This window comes from Bufo bufo, chromosome 5 (assembly GCF_905171765.1).
Source record: "Bufo bufo chromosome 5, aBufBuf1.1, whole genome shotgun sequence".
NCBI classification, from domain to species: domain Eukaryota; kingdom Metazoa; phylum Chordata; class Amphibia; order Anura; family Bufonidae; genus Bufo; species Bufo bufo.
In genome coordinates this window covers 491951230-491977501 of record NC_053393.1, presented here as the reverse complement: position 1 = coordinate 491977501, position 26272 = coordinate 491951230, and the positions used below count along the sequence as shown (strand labels likewise).

The window sequence follows — 26272 nt, the reverse complement described above, 5'->3', positions numbered from 1 at the left end:
GAATGGACCCTAAACCATCAGAACTGTCTTCAGTATTTCGTCTGGATTTACATGCGTATTCTTTCCTTACTGCATTTTTTTATGCACTCCCATAGACTGCAATGTACGTATTTGGAAGCAAATACGCAGAAAACGAGGGCATGCTGAGGATTTCAAATACGAATGGAAATTATACGCCCATATCGATAGCAAAGCGCAACAAGGAAGAGGGAGGGGACTCGACTGATCTCTTAGTACAAATAGAGAATATTTCTCAGTTTTATTTGTGAAATTAGATAAAATAGGATTGAAGGAAAACAGAAGAGGGGAGAAAAGGTTGGAATAATTTTACATTTTCAGCATTTCTTTAATGGTAAAATTGGTTAAGAATTGTTTCTGCCACTACTATTTACCTGCTTAAAGAGACCCTTAAGTTCAAGAGAAAAAATTCACATTAACTGGAAATCAATATCATGGTGCCTTCTTTTTCATCTTTTCACCTGCCGGCCCACCTATTCCTGGGCTCTTCTTCTGCCATCCAAGATGGCTGCACTTCCTCTAAGCCTGACTGAGGCACACTTTGCATTTGGTAGTCCATGACACTGCCTGCTGCCCTCTCATGTGACCAGTGCTAGCCAATCCAAGAGCAGGGCTGGACAAACAGGAAGTGACCTGGACTACCAAATGCACAGTGAGCATCAGGCAGTCTGAGAAGAAGTGCGACCATCTTGGATAACAGAAATGGAGCCTGGGAACCGTTGGATCTGCAGCTGACAAGATGGGCACCAGGTAAGTGTTCTTCACTGCAGTTGTGCCAACTTTTCAAGTTATCCCTTATCCAGAGGGTCTCGTTCCCGCAATCTGATGGACCCTGCCGCACCATTCATTCTCTATGGGCACACAGGAAAGAGCGAGGACAGTGCTCTGCTATCTCCTGCACACCCAAAGAGAATGAATGGACTGGCAGGATGCATGCCAGTAACAGGATCCCCATTTTCAGGGTCAGTGGGGGTCCCAGGGGCTGGACCCCCAGCGATCAGCTAGCTATTGCGGGTCAGCAATATGCAGGCACCGGCCGTATGCTCACCACATCATGGATGTGGACCCATTTACTTGAATGTGTCCGCAATCCGGAAGGTGCAGTGCAGAACGGACGCACAGGACCACTACGGAGTGTTTCCGTGGGGTTTCTGTCCGTGCCTCCGCACTGCAAACAAATAGAACTTGTTGAATGGGTCTGGATCTGTCACAGCAGCCACACGGATAGTGCTCGTGCATTGGGGACCACAATTGCGGTATCCAACGCACGGAACGGCAGAGCAACAGCCATGTGCATGAGGCCTTATATGGTAGATAGAGGTAGCTAGAACAACCCCTTTAATGTGTATGTGTGTGTGTGTGTGTGTGTGTGTGTGTGTGTGTGTGTGTGGGTATGCATTTGATCATCATGTCTGATAACCTCTTTGCTTGTGCCAATTCTATCCTGTTGCTAAACATACAGAGATTATAAAACACCAAGCCTCATTTTTCAGGCTTTTACAGGGAAATTCATTTTGAAAGGCATTTGACACAAGATTAACTGTCCGATAGTAAAACCCACCAGAGACACGCACGGGGTCATGGCTGTAATGGAACTGTTAAATGAAAATAAACTGGTGGTGTATCCTGAGGAAATATTACATCACTGCTGACCGAGGCGTGGAAAGCTTACAAATACCGTACTCTCTGCTCACATTCCATCCAATAAAATGTCATCAAACCTTATAGAAATGTAATGTGGGACCAACTAAACGCCTGGAAACCTGTGGGAACTTGTCGCCAGTTCCAATAAACCATAGCTGATTACCAGACCCTGGTGAGTAAGTACGGCACACTCATGTAAATGCTGATGGAAGACTTGGCTTATTAGAAGCGACGTGGCCTCAGGCTTTAAGGAATTCAAAAAGGGGGGGGGGGGGGGGGGGGGAATGAAAAAAAAAACCTCCAGGATCCCCTTGTCTAATGAAAAGGAAATCTCCACGCTGCCTGGCACAAAGTTAGCTCAGAAACTTGCACATATACGGGATTCTAGGCGGCGTGGGGTGGAGGAATGTGCGTTGGAAGAGGATAAAACCCCGAATCGAATGCCCTTTTGCTCAGAAAAGGAAACAGATTTGGCTTGCACTCTCCGCGCTCTCGGGATGCTGTGACCACACACATTCTGAACTGGCTTTGCTTTGCTTACTCATCAAATGAAGGGTGTGTGCTCAAAATTTGCAAGCATAACTGAATAAAAATAAATAAAAAATAGTCTCCTTTTGGTTATCTTTTGCAATGCCTCTTAACCTCTTGGATCATCTGGACAGTTCAGGATTTTTAGACTGTTAAAGAGGTTATCCATGATTACAAAAAGGGTCCTCGAACAAGTGTGTTGCCGTTTCCCGGAAACCTACTTTATAAAAGACCAGGAAAAAAAAAAAAAAAAACATTAAAAGGGGTTGTTTAGTTTCCCAAAATATCTCCCAATACACTATAATCTATTTTTTGGGTGACATACATCTGTGGGTCACATCATAACCTACACCCACCACGCAGCAGAAGGCCCCTAGGTTCTCACTTCCTACAATCCTTGGCATTGGAGTCAAGAGGGCGCAAGAAGACGACGGTGGTGACGTGATTCATACACATCACCACTTTCTGCGCTGTCCCTGGATGAATAGGCTTCTGTGCATGCGCTGAATGGTAAATGAACAGGTTCAGCGCTGGCTTAAAAGAAGTTGTCCAACCCCTTTAAAAAACGCTATTCACATTGTGTCCGTGGTGCACCATATGTGTACATTTGGCCAGTATACATTGGGGATGTATAGGACCAACTCAACTTATAATGATGAAGATTCCAGCTTTGGAAGTGATGGCCTATCCTCAGGTGCATGAACAAGTACAACATAAAAACTTCTGCACGAGTGAGAAGGTGAAAAACAGGCTTCAGAAGACAACTCAATGGGTACAGACTCAAACACCAATCTTGCCTTACATTGATCGGCACTAGACCCATTGGCAGTGTATTACACCTTACATTCATGGACTCTTCTCAGCGCTGCTTCTATCTAGTGGCCCCTAGTCAGAAGAGGCAACCGTCATTGTTATATGGGTCGAACCCCCAAAAAACTGGAAGCCTGTATTTTTAGCATCAAGATTACAGCAGCAGTATCCTACAGCAAGTATTAACACGAGTACGCAAGTAGACTTTTTACTGTACCTTGAGGTTTTTCTTAATTGGAGTCTTGGATTTCTATGAGTGATTGGGTCTTCAGCGTAAAAACCTTGGGAAAATAAAAAGATCAGGTAAGAATAATTTGCTGAAGATCACCAACAATCATCAACATACCAAACACCTGAAATACTGAAAAGCACCATGCATGAAACTACAGATCTCTGCAATTCCCATTAGTCTTCACCATCAAAGTACCAACACCTTTTCATAGCTAGAAAAAACTAGACAAGGTTCACACAGGCAGATTCTCATAACCAAAGCCAGGAGAACATCCTAAAAGGACTTCCTCTCCTCTATATCTGGGCAGCATGGTGGCTCAGTGGTTAGCACTGCTGCCTTGCAGCGCTGGGGTTTTGGGTTTGAATCCGACCAAAGACAACATCTGCATGGAGTTTGTATGTTCTCCCCGTGTTTGCGTGGGTTTTCTCCGGGTTCTCCGTTTTCCTCCCACAATCCAAAGACATTCTGATAGGAAACTTAGATTGTGAGCTCCAATAATGTCTATAAAGCGCTGCATAATATGTCAGCGCTATATAAGTGCATAAAATACATTTAAAAATAAAATAAAGTATCTGTTCGTGTTTGTATGTGTATATACACATACAAATTAACTATAAACCCATGTCAAACGTAAGTGTTCAGCAAACTTATGGTTTCAAGTTCGGCGTACAAGGTTCGGGTTATCAAAGAATTCCGTTATGGATTCCGCTATCACAGTTGTGGTAGCCGAATCCACAACTGAATTCTTAGAGAACCCAAAACTTGTACGTCGAACTTGAAACCACAAGTTCGTTCAACACGAATTATAATCTATTCAATGACCACAGAAAAGACAACAAGATATTTTTGCTAAAGACATGTATATAAGGAAAACAGTATTTTTGAATCCCATGTCCCTGGGGCGAGATGATTAGCTTAAAAACAAAAAATTATCCAAGACCTGGTTCCATCATAGGCTATATCTGGATGATGAGAACGCGGATTTCAGTTTTTATAATAGGTAACTTTATTCATTTACTGTCAATTGTGTCATCACATTAAAATGTTGGCAATAAAAGCTAGGAGGTGACCGAACATGACGACAGGCTTATAGAATGGAAGTTAATCCAGGGACCGAGGCCGATGTCAATCATACCCAAGCAACGGCTGCTACCAGAAGAGGAGAAATACCACTAAAACCACTACTACTACTAATACAATTCTCAATTCATTAGTGAACAAAGAGCCGTCTGTTTCTAACACGGATAACCCCATAATAAATTCCTTTTTTTTTATGCTTATGCTCTTTTTAGGCTCAGAACCACATCCAAACAGGACTCAAAAAAGTATAAATTTTTTTTATTTACAGCCATTTACTTAGAACAGAAAAATAAAACAACCACGCAGGAGACAGTCCACCGCTCATGTGCTGCTCCTGCGGACTCCTATAATGTGGGCAGGCAGAGACCTATGCAGAGGTCATTGTGCAGGTGTGAATGATGTGGTCCTGGCTGCTGAGAAGTGATCGTTACAGAAAAGCAAGCTGCAGCCTATTAGGAGTCTCATTAATAGAATAACACCAAAATATATTTAAAAATATATATAAAATATAGACCCGATTCAAACAAAGTAATTTTCTGACGATATTTTCCCTTTATTGGGGAAGAGTTACAGGTTTAAAAAAAAAAAGGAATATTGGGTTCCAGGGTAAATCGACATGTTGTTAAAGGGGATGTCCCTTGAAAAATATTCTGATGGATCACTTGGATCTGAATTGCATACAATGAAACATTTTGTATACCCACTGAGATAGTTGTATCTGTACAGAGTCACCTGTAGTTTGTTCTTTACCTTATTTCACCGTCCACCTCTAACCTTGTGAAATTGGACGCACATGCTCAGTTACATCCTTCAACTCCCACTGGCCATATCTACTGTTAGCAGGGCCGGACTGGCCTGCCGGGATACCGGGAAATTTCCCGCTAGGCCGGCAGGCCCGAGTGCCGCAAGGCCGCGGTCCTGGTGACAAGTGGGGGTGGCCGGCGGCAGGACACAGCAGCAGGAGATGAGCACTTCCATTGTGGAAGCGCTCATCTCCATAGTCATCTGTATCACCGTCCTCAGGACGGCAATACAGATGTCTATGCTGCGGCAGGGGAGGGAGAGGTGTGTCCCCTCCTGTTCCTCTGATAGGCTGCCGGCCTAGTGCTGGCAGCCTATCAGAGGCCGGTGCAGGTAGCGCGATGATGTCATCGCGCTGCCTGAGCCGTATAGCGAGGAACACAGGCCGGAAGAGGCCTGCATAGCATCGCTGGAGGTAAGTAGAAGTGTTTTTTTTTTTTTTTTATATATATATAGGTACAATACTGGCACATGATAAGGGGGGGGCTACTGGCACATGATAAGGGGGGGGCTACTGGCACATGATAAGGGGGGGGCTACTGGCACATGATAAGGGGGGGCTACTGGCACATGATAAGGGGGGGCTACTGGCACATGATAAGGGGGGGCTACTGGCACATGATATGGGGGGCTACTGGCACATGATATGGGGGGCTACTGGCACATGATATGGGGGGCTACTGGCACATGATATGGGGGGCTACTGGCACATGATATGGGGGGCTACTGGCACATGATGATGGGGGGCTCTGGCTACTGGCACATGATGGTGGGGGGCTCTGGCTACTGGCACATGATGGTGGGGGGCTCTGGCTACTGGCACATGATGGTGGGGGGCTCTGGCTACTGGCACATGATGGTGGGGGGCTCTGGCTACTGGCACATGATGGTGGGGGGCTCTGGCTACTGGCACATGATGGTGGGGGGCTCTGGCTACTGGCACATGATGGTGGGGGGCTCTGGCTACTGGCACATGATGGTGGGGGGGCTCTGGCTACTGGCACATGATGGTGGGGGGCTCTGGCTACTGGCACATGATGGTGGGGGGCTCTGGCTACTGGCACATGATGGTGGGGGGCTCTGGCTACTGGCACATGATGGTGGGGGGCTCTGGCTACTGGCACATGATGGTGGGGGGCTCTGGCTACTGGCACATGATGGTGGGGGGCTCTGGCTACTGGCACATGATGGTGGGGGGCTCTGGCTACTGGCACATGATGGTGGGGGGCTCTGGCTACTGGCACATGATGGTGGGGGGCTCTGGCTACTGGCACATGATGGTGGGGGGCTCTGGCTACTGGCACATGATGGTGGGGGGCTCTGGCTACTGGCACATGATGGTGGGGGGCTCTGGCTACTGGCACATGATGGTGGGGGGCTCTGGCTACTGGCACATGATGGTGGGGGGCTCTGGCTACTGGCACATGATGGTGGGGGGCTCTGGCTACTGGCACATGATGGTGGGGGGCTCTGGCTACTGGCACATGATGGTGGGGGGCTCTGGCTACTGGCACATGATGGTGGGGGGCTCTGGCTACTGGCACATGATGGTGGGGGGCTCTGGCTACTGGCACATGATGGTGGGGGGCTCTGGCTACTGGCACATGATGGTGGGGGGCTCTGGCTACTGGCACATGATGGTGGGGGGCTCTGGCTACTGGCACATGATGGTGGGGGGCTCTGGCTACTGGCACATGATGGTGGGGGGCTCTGGCTACTGGCACATGATGGTGGGGGGCTCTGGCTACTGGCACATGATGGTGGGGGGCTCTGGCTACTGGCACATGATGGTGGGGGGCTCTGGCTACTGGCACATGATGGTGGGGGGCTCTGGCTACTGGCACATGATGGTGGGGGGCTCTGGCTACTGGCACATGATGGTGGGGGGCTCTGGCTACTGGCACATGATGGTGGGGGGCTCTGGCTACTGGCACATGATGGTGGGGGGCTCTGGCTACTGGCACATGATGGTGGGGGGCTCTGGCTACTGGCACATGATGGTGGGGGGCTCTGGCTACTGGCACATGATGGTGGGGGGCTCTGGCTACTGGCACATGATGGTGGGGGGCTCTGGCTACTGGCACATGATGGTGGGGGGCTCTGGCTACTGGCACATGATGGTGGGGGGCTCTGGCTACTGGCACATGATGGTGGGGGGCTCTGGCTACTGGCACATGATGGTGGGGGGCTCTGGCTACTGGCACATGATGGTGGGGGGCTCTGGCTACTGGCACATGATGGTGGGGGGCTCTGGCTACTGGCACATGATGGTGGGGGGCTCTGGCTACTGGCACATGATGGTGGGGGGCTCTGGCTACTGGCACATGATGGTGGGGGGCTCTGGCTACTGGCACATGATGGTGGGGGGCTCTGGCTACTGGCACATGATGGTGGGGGGCTCTGGCTACTGGCACATGATGGTGGGGGGCTCTGGCTACTGGCACATGATGGTGGGGGGCTCTGGCTACTGGCACATGATGGTGGGGGGCTCTGGCTACTGGCACATGATGGTGGGGGGCTCTGGCTACTGGCACATGATGGTGGGGGGCTCTGGCTACTGGCACATGATGGTGGGGGGCTCTGGCTACTGGCACATGATGGTGGGGGGCTCTGGCTACTGGCACATGATGGTGGGGGGCTCTGGCTACTGGCACATGATGGTGGGGGGCTCTGGCTACTGGCACATGATGGTGGGGGGCTCTGGCTACTGGCACATGATGGTGGGGGGCTCTGGCTACTGGCACATGATGGTGGGGGGCTCTGGCTACTGGCACATGATGGTGGGGGGCTCTGGCTACTGGCACATGATGGTGGGGGGCTCTGGCTACTGGCACATGATGGTGGGGGGCTCTGGCTACTGGCACATGATGGTGGGGGGCTCTGGCTACTGGCACATGATGGTGGGGGGCTCTGGCTACTGGCACATGATGGTGGGGGGCTCTGGCTACTGGCACATGATGGTGGGGGGCTCTGGCTACTGGCACATGATGGTGGGGGGCTCTGGCTACTGGCACATGATGGTGGGGGGCTCTGGCTACTGGCACATGATGGTGGGGGGCTCTGGCTACTGGCACATGATGGTGGGGGGCTCTGGCTACTGGCACATGATGGTGGGGGGCTCTGGCTACTGGCACATGATGGTGGGGGGCTCTGGCTACTGGCACATGATGGTGGGGGGCTCTGGCTACTGGCACATGATGGTGGGGGGCTCTGGCTACTGGCACATGATGGTGGGGGGCTCTGGCTACTGGCACATGATGGTGGGGGGCTCTGGCTACTGGCACATGATGGTGGGGGGCTCTGGCTACTGGCACATGATGGTGGGGGGCTCTGGCTACTGGCACATGATGGTGGGGGGCTCTGGCTACTGGCACATGATGGTGGGGGGCTCTGGCTACTGGCACATGATGGTGGGGGGCTCTGGCTACTGGCACATGATGGTGGGGGGCTCTGGCTACTGGCACATGATGGTGGGGGGCTCTGGCTACTGGCACATGATGGTGGGGGGCTCTGGCTACTGGCACATGATGGTGGGGGGCTCTGGCTACTGGCACATGATGGTGGGGGGCTCTGGCTACTGGCACATGATGGTGGGGGGCTCTGGCTACTGGCACATGATGGTGGGGGGCTCTGGCTACTGGCACATGATGGTGGGGGGCTCTGGCTACTGGCACATGATGGTGGGGGGCTCTGGCTACTGGCACATGATGGTGGGGGGCTCTGGCTACTGGCACATGATGGTGGGGGGCTCTGGCTACTGGCACATGATGGTGGGGGGCTCTGGCTACTGGCACATGATGGTGGGGGGCTCTGGCTACTGGCACATGAATGGGGGCATCCATGAGGGCACATCTTACTGGCACATGATTGGGGGCATCTATTGGGGCACTTATTACTGGCAGATTATTGGGTGGCACTATAGGGGCATCTACTGAGGCAAAAAAGAAGGGGTATTTTATATGGGGGGCTCTGTATAGGGGCATTTTATACTGGGACACATTATGGTGGGTACTATGGGGAAGGGGGGAGAGGAGCACTATGGGGTCATCTACGGGGGCACTGAGAAGGGGTATTTTATATGGGGGCTCTGTATAGGGGCATTTTATACTGGGATACATTATGGTGGGTACTATGGGGAAGGGGGAGAGGAGCACTATGGGGTCATCTACAGGGGCACTGAGAAGGGGTATTTTATATTGGCACATTATGGGAACATTAGCTCAACTGGGGGCATTACAAAGGGGTATGTTTTGCACATTATAAGGAGAATTATTACTACTGGGGGGGGGGGGGGGGGATTATGGTGGGCTTTCTTACTCCCCCATGGTATGACCCCCTAGTAGCAGCACCAGTCTCTCCCTGCTCTGCTATCCCTCTGCCCCTTCTCCAAATCCTTATTATGAAATCTTTCTCATTAGGATAAAACACAACATCAGCTCCGCCGAGCCCCCGGCCAAAGTGTGGAAGTGGTGTCCGAGATCCCCAAGGGCCAAGTAACTAAGTTTTTATGTGAAATATGTTTATGTTTGTAGTTGATCTTAATTATCGATTTTACATGGCAGATTTTATAAATATTTTTATTATTTGGTCGAAAGGCTCATGGGGGGGGGGGGGGGGATTGTAACAGGACTGCCGTAGAATATCTAAAATATCTGGTCAAGTAAAATGTTGCATGCAACAATCATTAAATAGGTGGCCAACAAAAAAGGGGCAGGTCAAAGGGCGTGGTAAAACACTGTCTGAGCATGCTGAGAGTTGTAGTTTTGCAACAGTTAGAGGCATCCTGGTTGGGAAAACACTGAAATGAACAATGGGGGTTCTGCATATTCGTGTTTACACACGTGTTTTAAAATGAATGCTTTCTCCTAGTATAAACAAGTAAATAATGACGCAATGCTGAGGGGCTGCTGTGCAACTTTTTCCAGGGCTGGTTTTTATCCCCAGTCCGGCCCTGACTGTTAGACGCTGTGACCGTTACAGGCCAAGAGCCGCAGCAGTAAGGACGCACCCTCTTAAAAGGACACATCCTTAGCTGTGATCAGGAGAAGGCTGCAGCAGAAAGGGCACAATCCCTCAGAATGGACACACCCTGAGCCGACAGCCTGAAATTAATCTAGCAGAACAAATGGAGCAATGAATGGGGAGATCTCTGGATCCATGTGAGGTACAGGGCTGGTTCTAGCTTTGTTAATGTTAAAAAGAGATTGTATTATATGAATGTTTTATTTTATTTATTTTTATTATTATGGGATAACTTCTTTAAATCTATCAAAAAAAATTAGCCCAGACTGAGAATTTATTTTTAACCCCACCATTATGCCAATTCTACAATATCTCAGTGTGGTATTCCCAGCAGACCAGTCTATCTCGTCATAAATTAAGAGAAGGCGTGTTAAAATGTTAAACTGAGCAACCTTGAACTTTCGCCCCTTTTAAAGACACTGCTATACAGGTTTATGACCAGGTAAATAAGGTCTTTTTGGCCGGTAATCTGATCAGGCACTGTACACACTGGTACAGACAGCAAAATGAAAAAGATCACCGTCAAAACATACAGAAGATTAACAACTTTGCACATTCTCTTCCCTTTCGGCCTTCCAAGAACATAGTGGACATCAAAGATATGGTGACCCAGTAGCACTTTCCGTTTGGCATTTTCAGGGTATAATTAGTTTACACTGCGCCCATCAATCTTTCTCTGTGACCTCTTGCTATGTCCTTCACCTGTAGACGGCTGATGCCCAGAAGCTTGTCAACAACCCAGCGCCCCTCCATTTGGCTTCACTCCAAAGAACAAATATCTGTGTCCCATATTGGTTCTACCCTACAAGAGAGTTGACTTGTCGTCTCAATCACTTGGCAAAAAAATAAAAAAAAACAGAGACTATTTTTCTTTAAAGTGTAACTGCAGTTTTATTTTTATGTGTGTAATGTATAGGGGCAGTGATGGTGATCATTTTTGTAAAATACTTTCATTACTGAAATCATACATTTTGATTAGAAAAATAGCTCTAAAGTGGCCCAGAGGTCAGAGGAGCGTTGCTAAGGCTCAAAATGGGCAACTTTAGGGCTATTTTTCTAATAGAAATGTATGATTTCAGTAATTAAAGTATATTACATAAATGGTCAGTATCACTGCCCCTATACATTACACAAATACAAATAAAACGGCAATTACGCTTTAAACCCAACGACCCCTCAATCATTCATCTGGAGGACTTAGTCAAGGTCAAAGGACACAAAATTTTAAAAACTAGATTGGAAGGCATCTGAAATAAAATCTAGCTATATAAATACATGCATGACCAAGCAGCAAGTGACTGCAAAGCATTTCTATCTGGGAGACTGGTCCACAATAGTAAAGTGCTCTGAAGTGCTGAGTGCCTCCTGTGTGCAGAAGACTTCCTTCCACTACAGAGACTTTGGTATTCTTATCTGGCCACAACAATGCCTCTGCTCTATACAAGATTCTGCCCAAACATAGGAAAAAATTAAAATAAAAAAAATTGAATATGACCTCCTAAGCTGCACATTATGTGCCTATGAAGCCCATGGGAGTTTAAATTTTAGTAATTTTGGAATGGTCAGAAGGCTTATTTGATAGATGCCCTACTGATGCCAGTAGACATTTTTACCACTCCAAGCCCTAATGGCCATCACCTGCTCATTTCCTTATATGGGTGTTCCCGAATTTAAAGGCTATGGACACTAATTTTCGGTTTAAAAAAAATTAAATTGCTATTCATTAAAAAATTTCTGCAGTATGCGTTACATGCAGTTAAAAATGAGTCTATTTGCAGAATTCCTGAGTTCATCTAGCAACTTATATGAAGCCTTATCCCTGATCTCCTGACCTCAAACACTCGCTAGCTAAAACCTTTTTAAACTGATAAAAATATGGCTTAAAGGGCATCTGTCAGCAGATTTGCACCTATGACACTGGCTGGCCTGTTACATGTGCGCTTTTGTAGCTGAAGGCATCTGTGTTGGTCCCATGTTCAGATGTGCCCGCATTGCTGAGAAAAGTGATGTTTTGTTATATGCAAATGAGCCTCTAGGAGCAACGAGGGCGTTGCCGTTACACCTAGAGGCTCTGTTCTCTCTGCAACTACCGTGACCTCTCCAGTTTAATTGACAGGGACTGCAAAACACCAACGGTCGTGAGCCCTTATGCAACACCTTACAATGTCACCTGTCACTTTCACAGATTAGCAACCCATGGAGTCTGCAGCCATCAGCACCATCTACACGTCCATGCTTCATGCAGAAGGGGAGGAATGGAGACTTCTCCCCCATCCAACTTCTCTATGCAGACAATGGAGCTGTGCGGAACCGTCACAAGCCATTCATATCAGTTTTAATGAAGTGGCACAATTGCGAGCTGTAGCCCTGGCAGAAGAATGCGCCGTCAGGTTTTCCTTTGTAGGTCAGCCAGATTAAACACAACTTGGAAATGAAACACGACACTTGGGTTTCTGAAACAATTCAGAAATTTTCCAGTTAGATATTTCTTTGGAAAATGCTGCATGAGGCAATTCCCTTACGTGACAGAGCTCTAATCGGATTTTAGAGGTTTCCTTCGCTTCATTAAGGAACGCACGAATCATTAAAAAGGTAATGCTTCTACATTCAGAGGCAGGTAATGCAAAACGGCCTCATGCACATGGCAAAACAGATTGCCCTACAAAAAGGCTCTCAGAGGCTACTTTAGGGTAGTGTACCTCTTGCCGAGAGAACACTGAATACTAGACATGCCTCTACAAAGCATTCAGATATTTCTGCTGGGACCATTTTCAGGTGCTTCACAGAAGGAAATTTGGTGTCACGGTGCCCATTACGAGTAATGCTTTCGACAGCCAGACAGCGTGGCCTTAGTTTGCAGAGATGAACATGAAACCTGGACTGCCATGGACTGGAACTGAATTGTCTTTAGCGATGAATCCAGGGTGTTTGGGATGCCACTATGGTTGGGTTCAAGCATGGAGACCTCATGATGAGCCCTTAAATCCTGCCTTGGTCGTGGACACACTATCCCAACTGCTGGTGTCATAATCTGGGGGGACAACTCGTATGACGGTCACCCTCAGGAAGGATACAAGGGACATTAACAGCTCAGCGATATGGTGGCTTCTCATAGCAACTCTTCCATCTGGCATTTTTAAGCAAGGGTTTTCCAGAAAGGTCACCACCAGATTACAACACTTCCTTGGCTGCCCGGTCACCAGATTTAATACCAATTGAGGATTTATGGGACCAACAGGGACACCAGCTTCAGCAGCCTACGAGTGTACAGGCCCAGCTCCAACATTTGTGGGCAAATGTGCCACAGGATACCATATAGAACCTGTATCATCCATGCCCAACCGTATCTCATCTTGTATCCAGGATAGAAGCGGCCCAACAGGGTCCTAGAGCCTCCTTCAATGGTACAGTTTTCCCCAATAAACGTCTCCTTATGCTCTAATATTGTAATACTATCATTATATTTATACATAGAAAGCTTCACTCCATTCCAACAACTCTGTCTTGGTGCGGTATTTTTTGGGCAATGAGTGTGTATAGAACAGAATAGCTGTAAAGTCATAAACCTATCCATCAAACTGAAGTGTAAAATGTACTATAACGCCTCGGGGCGGCACATGCAGAACTGTAATACAGAGCTATAGGCGCTTCATATGCCACCATATGCTGCTATTAAGGCGTCATATCATGGAGACACAATACAGACCCCAATAGCACGTGGCATAATTCCTTTCAGATTCTATGTGAATGAGTTATGAGACACGCATTATGGCCCCAAAGTCTATGGGTGCAGTTTTGAGTCTCTGGAGGTTGATCTGCACGCTCCGATAATCAGAGAGCGATACATAAGGGCGCTTTCAGACCAGCAGTGCTGAACTCAACGTTCCAGCTGGTAATCTCATTTACACAGTATAGAAATTTATCTGCGGTGTGGATTTTGAAATTCGGAGCATGTCAAGCCGATTTTCAGTGCATCGGAGATCTGTGGCAAATCCGCAACAAAATCCACTTATGGATTTTGGTGCAGATTTGGTGAAGACACGCATGCAGAAAATCCGTTTAAACTACACTGCTGGGTGAAGGTTCCAAAACAGAAATTCCGAGAGGATTTTTGCGTGGATTTCTGTGCGCTTCAGCACTAAAAACAAACGCTACTTGTAATTTTTGTTGCCAATTTTCCAAAGATCTGACCCTCTGCATCGCAAAGGCTGAAATCTGCCCAATAAATTGACTTGCTGCAGGAAAAAAAGCAAAGTGAACATGAGATTTGTTAACTTGGCTGGTACTGTATTATGCCAGAAAACACGTGTAATTCGCAACGTGTGTACGTAGCCGTAGGGAACCGATACACGGGTGCGGGCTGTGTAACAAATTCTGCATGAATGCGTTTCTGCATCAAATTCACACCATAAACCGCATGTTACGTGCAGAAATTGATGCGGTTCTGCCGCAGAGCTCACCCTTGCATTGCAAAGGGCGAGATCCGCGCACAAAAAAATATAAATAAAAATAAATAAAAAAAATGAAAAATAGCGCAAAAAATAGACATGCTGTGGATTTCAAAATATATACTGCAGGTCAATTTCCATATAGAAGGGGGAAAAACAAGGTGTACATGAGATTTGTCTTTGTGCTGTATTACACTGAGGTTTTTCCACACGAAAATGCACATGGAAAAACCGCGTGCAATCCGCAACGAGTGCAGTTAGCTTAATGGTTGCAATGCACACAAGCAGGCAGCTGCAAGGGGCACAGTCCAGCTCCAGAGTACAGACTGGGCGCTACCTGAAATCACACAACAAATCTCTTTCTGCTGCTTACACAAACCGGAACGTACAAAAAAAAAAAAAAACTCCAGCAGGAAAAAATAAATAAATGCCGATCACACAAATAGATCTGGATTAAACTTTGTGACATATTTAACGTTAATGAGGCAAAGTCAGTGTAAGCGCATTAGCAGATCTATCTAATCTGTCTGTAGCCGTATAGGAAAAGCAAGGAAGAATATAGAATACAATACACGCTACATACGAAAAACCAAAAAGAGCGGAGTGAAATTAATAAGAAAAATCGCAGGAGGCTCATTCAGCTAATTGCTTGCGACACTAACCTGGATCCTCAGGGCAAATCACACTTCCCACATAGCTGGAAATCCATCGGTTCCTAAACATTGTTTCTCACCAGTTACCCCTCAAGTAAGCCCGGGAGCAGTGCAGATGCAAGGAGAACCCCGGCTTTAGGCCCGTTCCAGCAAAAAGAGAGAATGAGAGAGAGACACAGCAATGTCCCAGTCCTGCACTGAAGATGTCAGGCTGGAGAGACTAAGCACAGCGAGTGCATAGCAATGGGGCTGGGAAGCCGGAGCAAACCAAGCCAGTAATCAGATTACAAACAGAAATTAGGCACTCAAGTGCACATTGGGTCAGAGACGGGAAGATGCTGAAAAGTGCCGTTTTGGCCAAATTAAAACATAGGCTTCAAAAAGGACGGAAGTAAAAAGAAATAAAGAAACGTAAAAAAGACCAAAGCAACAGAAAGAAGTAAAAATCCAAGGCGGGGAAGAAAATACTAAGTAGAGCACTCTTCCAGGAGCGTTCTGGTCACCCCCCCCCCCCCCCCTTATCAGCTGTCAGAACAGTGCAAAGATTGCTGCGCTAAGGAGGACGGAGGGGTGTGCAGCCAGGTAGGCACGTGTCCCAGCCGTATCACACATCCGATAGCGGACGCTGCAGCACATGTGGTTTATATTATGTGGACTATCAGACCGTAATCGCTCTCATAAAATACCAGAAATGATGGGAGTAGTCATGGAGAATGATGTAAGGACGATGCGTGGGCTCAGCTGCTCCAGATAATTGATTTGGCTTTAACCTGGACCTGCTCGTCGACCACACCACGGATTACATGCAGAACATCAAATATTACTACAAGATGGGGTGAAAAATAAATAAATCGCCTACTCAAAGTTGTAACTAATTTAAGATTCAAGGAGACGATCTGCATTAGGGTACTTTCACACTCGCGGCAGGACGGATCCGACATGCTGTTCACCATGTCGGATCCGTCCTGCCGCTATTTCGCCGTGCCGCCGCTCCGTCCCCATTGACTATAATGGGGACGGGGGCGGAGCTCCGGCGCAGCACGGCGATAGCCGCCGGACTAAAAAGTCCTGCATGTCCGACTTTTTAGTCCGGCAGCTTTCGCCGTGCACCGGCGTGGGGACGGAGCGGCGGTCCAGCGGCACGGCAAAATAGCGGAAGGACGGATCCGACATGTTGATCAGCCTGTCGGATCCGTCCTGCCGCAAGTGTGAAAGTAGCCTTAATGTTTATTGGATTTCTGGCAATCCAATTCACACTCTGCAGTAATTAAGCACGCAACTTTTGACGCACGCTGCACTTTCTTTTTTACTTGACGTGTTAGGGTACTTTCACACTTGCGTTAGAGGAACCGTCTGACAAATGCATTGAAATACCGGATCAGTCTCTCCGGAGTGATTCGAAAAAACGGATCCGGTATTTATTTTTTTCACATTTTTAAAAGGTCTGCGCATGCGCAGACCGGGAAACAGAATTCGGTTTTCCGAAACACTTGGTACCGGATCCGGCATTAATACATTTCAATGGAAATGAATGCCGGATCCGGCAATCAGGAAAGTGTTCGGGAATTTTGGCCGGAGAAAATACCCCAGCATGCTGCGGTATTTTCTCCGGCCAAATACCGTAAAAGTGACTGAACTGAAGACATCCTGATGCATACTGAACAGATTGCTTTCCCATTCAGAATGCATTTGAATAGAATTAATGCGTTTTTTTCCGGTATTGAGTCCCTGTGACGGAACTTAATACCGGAAAACTTTAATGCTAGTGTGAAAGTAGCCTCAGTAAGTAAATCCTACTTGAAGCAAAAATGGCAAAAAATAAATAAATTAAAAACGGAGTCTGCCAAACCAGACAATGCCTCGTATGGCTAGCTCAGCTGAATGTAGCAATACCTTTCAGGGAGGGCGGGTTCGCACTTGCGTTAGGGTATTCCGTTATAGCAGGCATCCTCAAACTGCGGCCCTCCAGCTGTTGTAAAACTACAACTCCCACAATGCCCTGCTGTAGGCTGATAGGGCATGCTGGGAGTTGTAGTTTTGCAACAGCTGGAGGGCCGCAGTTTGGGGATGCCTGCATTATAGGTTCCGTTATAACGGAATTCGTAAGACAGAGTGCAAAATGGAAACCTTTAGAGACATTTCGTTTTGATCCGTCATAATAGAGGCATATGGGCAAGCATAACAGAAACCAGACGGACCAGTTAGGCTTGCCTATAGATCTCTATTATGACGGATCAAAACAGAATGCCTCAAAGGCTTCCGTTTTGCATTCAGTCTTACGAATTCCGTTACCGGAACCTATAACAGAATACCCTAACGCAAGTGCGAACCCACCCTTAGTGCTCTAAAGCTTTGTTCTAGAGAAAAAGTACTATATCCATATGCGGTGAGCAGTTAAAGGGGTTGTCCGCTTTTTTTATATTGATGACCTATCCTCAGGATAGGTCATCAATATCAGATCGGTGGGGACCAACTACAGGCGCTTGTATGAGGATAGGTCATCCATATAAAAAAGCAGACAACCCCTTTAAGTGCACCAAGGGAGGGCCCAAGTCACTTGCTTCTTCTGTGTCCTCTACCAGAACCTCCCTCTCCTTGACTGACAGGGCCAGGTGAGAACTGCTTCCAGGCTGGTGCTTCTGTGGGGTTCCGTTCCGTGCTTCTGTTCCGCACCGCACCTCCTCTCCAGATTTGCGGACCCATTCAAGTGAATAGGTCCGCATCAGTGATGCGGAGCGCGCACGGTCGGTGCCCCGTGTATTGCGGAACTGCAGTATGCAGCCCGCAATACGGTCACGAGGGCACAATGGCCGTGTGCAAGATGCCCAAGTAGTAAAAAAAATAAAAAATAAACACTGCGGTAATTGTATTTGGCCAAAACCTTGCAAGCATGTGGCGGCCAATGTCCTGTATGGCTTTACAGGTAAAATAAGGTATTGACTTCAAAATGATATGGCCCCCGCATGTTCTGCTGCACACTCCTATTGTCGGTCCCAGGATGTCCATTTTCTTTATTCTAGGTTGACCAAGTCTTTTGTGCTGTCCGCACAGAGGTCCTGTCAGTAGATGGCTGCTGATGAAGGGTCATGTGACCGAGCAACAAAAACTCCGGTCACAACACTTTGCGTCCTCCATTCAAAAACAGTGCACCTGCCGTCTGCACTTGCGCTGTTGGGAGTTCATTGCAGATACAATATGTGTGAATAGAGGCAGGGTGGTTTGTCTGGTCACATGACCCTCCGTCAGCGGCCATCTTATGGACAGGACCTCTATGCTGACAGCACAGAAGACTTGCCCAAGGAGGAAGCATGGCTTAAAAAACATAGAAAACACAGAACATCCACAAACACTGTCAAAGCAAGTACCATATAATCATCTGAAATACACACTGGTCAACAGTAACCAAAAAGTAGACAACCCCTTTAACAACTGCCTCTGGATAGGTCATCGGTATCTGATCGGTGGGAGTCCAACACTGAGCATGTACCGGGGCGCGAAGTAGCTCTGCAGCCTCCTCTCAGCTCTCCAGCGCCATACATTGTATAGTGGCTGTGCTTGGTATCGCAGCTCAGCTCTATTCGCTTCACTACGATGCAAAAAAAAATTAAAAAATTAAACCAGCACCTCAAACTGTATATAAAATGGAGTGCAGGTGCACACTACCATGGCTGCAAAGCAAAAACAAGGACTACAAGTATCAGCACACTGCTTTATGCACAAAGACATGCAAACATTGAAAACAAGAATACATGTAAACTGCATTACTCCTATACTCACTATATGAAAATGGGAATCTTGTTGCCCCTAACACTAGACCATATTTTCTCAAATCTCATACTACAAGCTCCCACAAAAACGGCAATACATAGATTTGTGGTGCCCCTTTATTAAAATCTGCATATAGGTGTTCTGCATATCAAAGAACAGAGGCCCCAGAGCAAAAATCCTAAAATAGAGAGAATGCATCTGTCCGAATGTAATAAACAACCCCACTAATGTGGACGGACATTTCTCATGTTCAGCAATAAAATAAACAAACATTCTCCATTTGTCGTCATTTATATCGGCCAGGTGGACAGGACTCTAGTGGTTTTTCGGCTTCCTCTTAAAATTGGCTGGATTTGTAAATCACTGAGTGTCAAGGGTTTGTGGTTTGGCAGTACAACCCATTTTGTGCTCTGTTTATACCTTAAATCCCCTTTATTAAGTCACACAAAATAGAAAAGCAAAGGACATAGAAAGCTGAACATGAAAATTACAGGAATAATGCTCGAGAAGAAATGACCTCAGAGAAGCCTACAAACGAGCTCCAGGATCTCCAACTTGTAAGCTTCGCACCAAGTGTCTGGTGTGTAGGTGGCAATTCATGAATCTGAATACTGTATATGGTACATTCAACCATTAAACCATTGCAGAAGATGACAATTTATCTGTACTTCACTGATTGGGTTGGTCCAAAATAGTCAAACTTCTCAACTTACCCTTCAAAACTGTACTCTCAGCTGTACGTCATCTATTAGACGTCTTTTGCAACTCCCACAAGCTGGAGTCTCAATTCTCATCCTGACCTTGGGTAAAGACCATCTGAACTCCCCCCACTATGTCGGTGTGTGACCTCTGCAGGACTACTTGTATCGATTTGCAGGGATACAACATCCATGGCGCTCTAGGGGACCCCAAACTTGATAAAACAGCAGTTCTGAAAGACCACTACTCCTTCACTGCTTCTGCTGTCAAGTCAACTGAAGGACAGGTTTAAGTGGAATTATTTGACCCTGCCTTACACACCATTTTAGCTTTTAGTGGCTCCAGTCCCTATCACATCCAATCTGCAAGGATTGTGAATGTATTCTCCTGGAGCCTACACATGCTAAAGTCCATTCGCATAAAACTACGTTCTAATACTGTACGGAGTAGGAGCTCCGTACAGTATTAGAATGTATTGGCTCCGATGAGCCGAAGTTACTGCTTCGAGTATTAACTTCATAAATCAATTTGTACTCAGAGTTCGAGAAGCAATAAGCAATAACTTTGGCTCATCGGAGCCAATACATTCTAATACTGTACGGAGCTCCTGCTGCATACAGTATTAGAACTAAGTTTTATGCGAATCAACTTTGGATGTTTCATCTGAAGTCTATTCGCTGATACCTACTGATCATGTGGTCAGTTACCAAACCCATCTCCTATAAAAAAAAGGGGTTGTCCCACAAAAATATTTCAGTTTTCAAACCAGCATCTGGGTCCGAATACTTTTGTAACTGCATGTAGAATAGCTACTGAACTATTTAGCTAAATGTATCCGTATAGCGCCACCTGCTGCTTGTTTTTTTCCTTACTTCTTTGTCCTGATCACTGAGATGGTCGCACATGCTCAGTTTTATCCTTCAACTGCCTCCTTAGCTGTGATAGGGAGAGAGCTGCAGCAGAATGGGAAATGAATGAGGAGATCTCTGGGTCCATGTCAGGTACAGGGCTGGTTCCAGCTTTCACATGTACAATATGATGTCCGATTTTGACATTAGTCATGGGATACCCCTTTAAGTACTAGACCTCATACACATGGTAGGGTAACAAAGCAGTTCAGCCTCTCAGCTCACCCAAGGTTCTTTTAAAAAACAGTGCGAGACTCGGAAGACGCTGTGGACCTCCAATGCATCAAGAAGTAGAAAAAGGCCACTACTATGGCAGCCCTTAAAATAGGAGTTTTTCGGTCAAGTAAAATAGCATACATATAATGTTGGCGTGCTTCAGGCCCCTCTAGGCGCTTCGTCCTAATACCTATATGATTAGGAGCCCAGAGGGTCTTGAAACTCATACTGGTGTAAAGTAGAACTGGCTGAGTTGCCCATAGCAACCAATCAGATTCCTCCTTCCATTTTCCAAAGGCGCTGTCCAAAATGAAAGTTGGAATCCGATTGGTTGCTATGGGCAACTAAGCCAGTTCTACGTTACACCAGTTTGATAAATGACTCTCATAATACACACATCAGGCGCCATATGAACCAAGCTATTCACCCATCAAGGTGATACTTCTAGGGGAGAACACCTGCACACAGACCGCAGGTCACCATTTTTAATTTTCTCAGATTTGCTTGAAACCCGACCATAAAATGAAGTCTGACACATGGCAGTACAGTATGGGTTCATGCTCTGGTATAGGTGCCGTATGGCTCATAATACGGATACATGCAAATTAATTTCTTATCCTCTGCATCATCAGAATAATGCATAATAATAAGCAGATTACATACAAGTTTACACATACAAACAGCCTGAACAAAAATCCTAACTTTGATGACATTTGCAGGCAGTGACACTGAAGGATCTCATGAAGGATCTCATGAAGAGCTGCGCGGTTTTGTAGAGCCCCACTTGTGGGTTTTTAGTAGGTCTGTAGGCCACGTCACATGGTGGAGGGGATTTAATGAAGTAAGATCCCTTGGGCATCCAGCTAACCAGGGTAGGCATACATGGGAAATCACATAAGAGGTATATTTTTATCATCTACCTTTAACCCTTCAGTTCATATTTTTCAGCACAAACATTAACTCTTAATATACCAGCGCCTACCAGTCCAATCTCATAGATATAAATCGGCTTTCTGCAATTTTAGGGATAGTTTATTTTAAGGGATTTTCCATTGAAAGTGAAGGCACAGTGTTAAGGTACTTTCACACTAGCGTTTTTCTTTTCCGACACCGAGTTCCGTCCTAGGGGCTCAATACCGGAAAAGAACTGATCAGTTTCAACCCCATGCATTCTGAATGGAGAGAAATCCGTTCAGGATGCATCAGGGGGTCTTCAGTTCAGTCACTGAATGGCGTTTTGGACGGAAGAAATATCGCAGCATGCTGCTGTATTATCTCCGTCAAAAATTCCGGATCAGTTGCCGGAATGGGCATTAATTTACATGCGCAGACCGGTAAAAATGTGCAAAAAATATATAACGGATCCATTTCTCCAGATGACATCGGGAGAGACTGATCCGTTCTTGCAATGCATTTGTAAGACGGATCAGTCTACAAATGCTGTCCGTTTGCATGCAGATTGCCGGATCACTCTGCTTCAAGTGTGAAAGTAGCCCTAGGATAGGCAATCACTTTCTGACATAACTATGTATTGTCCAGGCCGCAAACCGCGGATCCGCAAGATATAGATACTGGCTGTGTGCATGCTGCAACTTCTTTGTAGAAATGCCTATTCTTATCTGCATGACAGACAATAGGACATGTTCTATCATTTGCAGAAAGGCAGCGGACAGCACACAGACGACATCAGCGTGACATTTGCATTTTTTGTCGTCCCAAACATACGAATGGGTCCGCACATGGACTGAAAACATGGTCATGTACATGAGGCCTAAAAAGACCACAGCACTAAACTAGTGCCGAGGATCCTTTACACCTCATGCAAACGCAGTCTGCAAAAAATGGATCCACAAAACACTGATCCTGGCCGGGTGCAAGCCACATATACAGGGAGTGCAGAATTATTAGGCAAGTTGTATTTTTGAGGATAAATTTTATTATTGAACAACAACCATGTTCTCAATGAACCCAAAAAACTCATTAATATCAAAGCTGAATATTTTTGGAAGTAGTTTTTAGTTTGTTTTTAGTTTTAGCTATTTTAGGGGGATATCTGTGTATGCAGGTGACTATTACTGTGCATAATTATTAGGCAACTTAACAAAAAACAAATATATACCCATTTCAATTATTTATTTTTACCAGTGAAACCAATATAACATCTCAACATTCACAAATATACATTTCTGACATTCAAAAACAAAACAAAAACAAATCAGTGACCAATATAGCCACCTTTCTTTGCAAGGACACTCAAAAGCCTGCCATCCATGGATTCTGTCAGTGTTTTGATCTGTTCACCATCAACATTGCGTGCAGCAGCAACCACAGCCTCCCAGACACTGTTCAGAGAGGTGTACTGTTTTCCCTCCTTGTAAATCTCACATTTGATGATGGACCACAGGTTCTCAATGGGGTTCAGATCAGGTGAACAAGGAGGCCATGTCATTATATTTTCTTCTTTTATACCCTTTCTTGCCGGCCACGCTGTGGAGTACTTGGACGCGTGTGATGGAGCATTGTCCTGCATGAAAATCATGTTTTTCTTGAAGGATGCAGACTTCTTCCTGTACCACTGCTTGAAGAAGGTGTCTTCCAGAAACTGGCAGTAGGACTGGGAGTTGAGCTTGACTCAATCCTCAACCCAAAAAGGCCCCACAAGCTCATCTTTGATGATACCAGCCCAAACCAGTACTCCACCTCCACCTTGCTGGCGTCTGAGTCGGACTGGAGCTCTCTGCCCTTTACCAATCCAGCCACGGGCCCATCCATCTGGCCCATCAAGACTCACTCTCATTTCATCAGTCCATAAAACCTTAGAAAAATCAGTCTTGAGATATTTCTTGGCCCAGTCTTGACGTTTCAGCTTGTGTGTCTTGTTCAGTGGTGGTCGTCTTTCAGTCTTTCTTACCTTGGCCATGTCTCTGAGTATTGCACACCTTGTGCTTTTGGGCACTCCAGTGATGTTGCAGCTCTGAAAATGGCCAAACTGGTGGCAAGTGGCAGCTGCACGCTTGACTTTTCTCAGTTCATGGGCAGTTATTTTGCGCCTTGGTTTTTCCACACGCTTCTTGCGACCCTGTTGACTATTTTGAATGAAACGCTTGATTGTTCGATGATCACGCTTCAGAAGCTTTGCAATTTTAAGAGTGCTGCATCCCTCTGCAAGATATCTCACTATTTTTGACTTTTCTGAGCCTGTCAAGTACTTCTTTTGACCCATTTTGCCAAAGGAAAGGAAGTTGCCTAATAATTATGCACACCTGATATAGGGTGTTGATGTCATTAGACCACACCCCTTCTCATTACAGAGATGCACATCACCTAATATGCTTAATTGGTAGTAGGCTTTTGAGCCTATACAGCTTGGAGTAAGACAACATGCATAAAGAGGATGATGTGGTCAAAATACTCATTTGCCTAATAATTCTGCACGCAGTGTATATATATATTTTTTTTATTTATTTTTTACTACTATTCTTGTCCGAAAAACGAACAAGAATAGGACTTTATTTTTTTTGCTGGCCAACAGTAAAGACAAACACGGTGTGCTGTCTGCATCTTTTGCAGGATCATTAAAATGAGTGGGTCTGCATTCTATCTGCAAAAAAAAACAACAACAAAACATGGATCGGATGATGACCAAACATTCAGTTGTGTGCATTTGTCCTTCTAGTATGCCCCTGAACAGCATTGCTACCAGCCATCCACTGCACGAGGGACTACAATACTGCTCCATTCCCCTTAATGGCCCAGTGCTGCATTTCTCCGCATGTCGTGCAGCTGTGTAAGAGAAAAGCTGAAGGAAACTTGTCTGAGGGTCCCAGAAGACTGATCTCCGATGGATACTGTCAGGGCATATCCCAGTGGTAAGCCACATCTAGGATGGATAAAACTAATACAGCGCATCAGCATAGCATATTGCAGTGTACGCAGGGTATGACCTCAACGTCATGCACTGTCTGCCACCGTCTCACAAGTGAAGGATCAATTCTCTCTGAATTTTGAAGATTTCTTTTAGGTTCGGCCTGGCCTAACGCTGGCTCTATAATCTTCTGCACTAAAGAACCTACAGTCCCTTGCAAAAGATATTTTTTTTTATATAACCTAACCCTGATTTGTACTTCTCAACAACATTGTCCCTTACTTGTTTGGAGAGTTCCTTGGTCTTCATTGCAGTGTTTGGTTAGTGATGCCTCTTGCTTAGGTGTTGCAGCCTCTGGGGCCTTTCAAAAAAGGTGTTTTATATGTAATGATGGATCATGTGACACTTAGATTGCACATAGGTGGACATCATTTTACGAATTATGTGACTTCTGCAGGTAATTGGTTGCACCAGAGCTTTTTATGGGCTTCCTAACAAAGGGGGTGAATACATATGCACATGTAAATTTTCTGTTTTCTATTTCTAAACAATAGTTTTATTTATATACATTTCTCTTTTTTCACCTCACCAACTTATATTTTTGTGTTCTGATCCATCACATAAAATTCAGATTAACAAAACATTAAAGGCTGTAATGTAACAAAATACCAAAAAAGTCAAGGGGGGTGAATACTTTTGCAAGGCACTATATGTAGAAACGTCATCACAGAGCAGAAAGACTCTGAACACATACCTGTACCGGAGCCAACACTGGCTTACATCCAAATTAAGTTTACCGTAAAGCTGTGTAACAATTAAGGGATTTCGTTTATTTGACGAAGATAAAGCAATAAACAGAATCCCATCAGAAACGTTGAGGGGTTTTGTTTTCACGGCTTTAGTTTATATACAGTTATTACCAATAACCCCCATTATTTATATACAGAGGTTTCGTCTGCAGAGGAATGCTGTAGAACATCAACAGCACGGGGAGGTCTTCAGGGGTCTAGTAATACACGGTAACAGAGTAACAGTCCATGTATCTGTAAACCTTATGCATTTCCTTTTCATTTTCTATTTGGATCTCAATTCGATGAGAACATTTATTAGTTGCTCTTCTGGCACCTAAAGGTATGCTCACAAATGGGGTCATTTTTTAAAGACACGCAAGTGTTAAAGGGCATCTGTCAGTAGATTTGTACCTATGAAACTGGCTGACCTGGCAGGTGAAGACATCTGTGTTGGTGCCATGTTCATATGTGTCCGCATTGCTGAGAAAAATGATGTTTTAATATATGCAAATGAGGCTCTAAGAGCAACGGGGGCATTGCCATTACACCTAGAGGCTCCGCAACTACCTTGTCCTCTGCACTTTGACAGGGTCAGACAGCAAAAAACATCATCACACCTGATCATGTCAAAGTGCAGAGGGTGCGGCAGATGCAGAGAGAGCAGAGCTTCGAGGTTTAACAGTAACGCCCCCGTTGCTCCTAGAGGCTCATTTGCATATATTAAAACTGCAGTTTTCTCAGCAATGCGGGCACCAATGAACATAGGACCAACACAGATTCCTTCAGCTG

The 26272-nt window shown here is 46.0% G+C and overlaps 1 protein-coding gene across 7 annotated transcripts in view; it reads right to left on the bottom strand.

The window, feature by feature from the left end:
* Positions 1-15378, bottom strand: part of SVIL (supervillin) — a 124725-nt gene extending 109347 nt beyond the window's left edge. For 4 of the 7 annotated variants that reach the window (XM_040434244.1, XM_040434242.1, XM_040434246.1 and 1 more), the window contains exons 1-2: positions 15246-15378; positions 3218-3281 (exon numbers count right to left, since the gene is read on the bottom strand). In XM_040434244.1, coding sequence (XP_040290178.1) covers positions 3218-3281; positions 15246-15306 — 125 coding nt within the window. In that variant the 5' untranslated portion in view covers positions 15307-15378. The remainder of the gene's footprint in view (positions 1-3217; positions 3282-15245) is intronic. The other 3 variants (XM_040434247.1, XM_040434248.1, XM_040434249.1) reach the window with 3 other exon arrangements.
* Positions 15379-26272: the final 10894 nt, after the last annotated feature.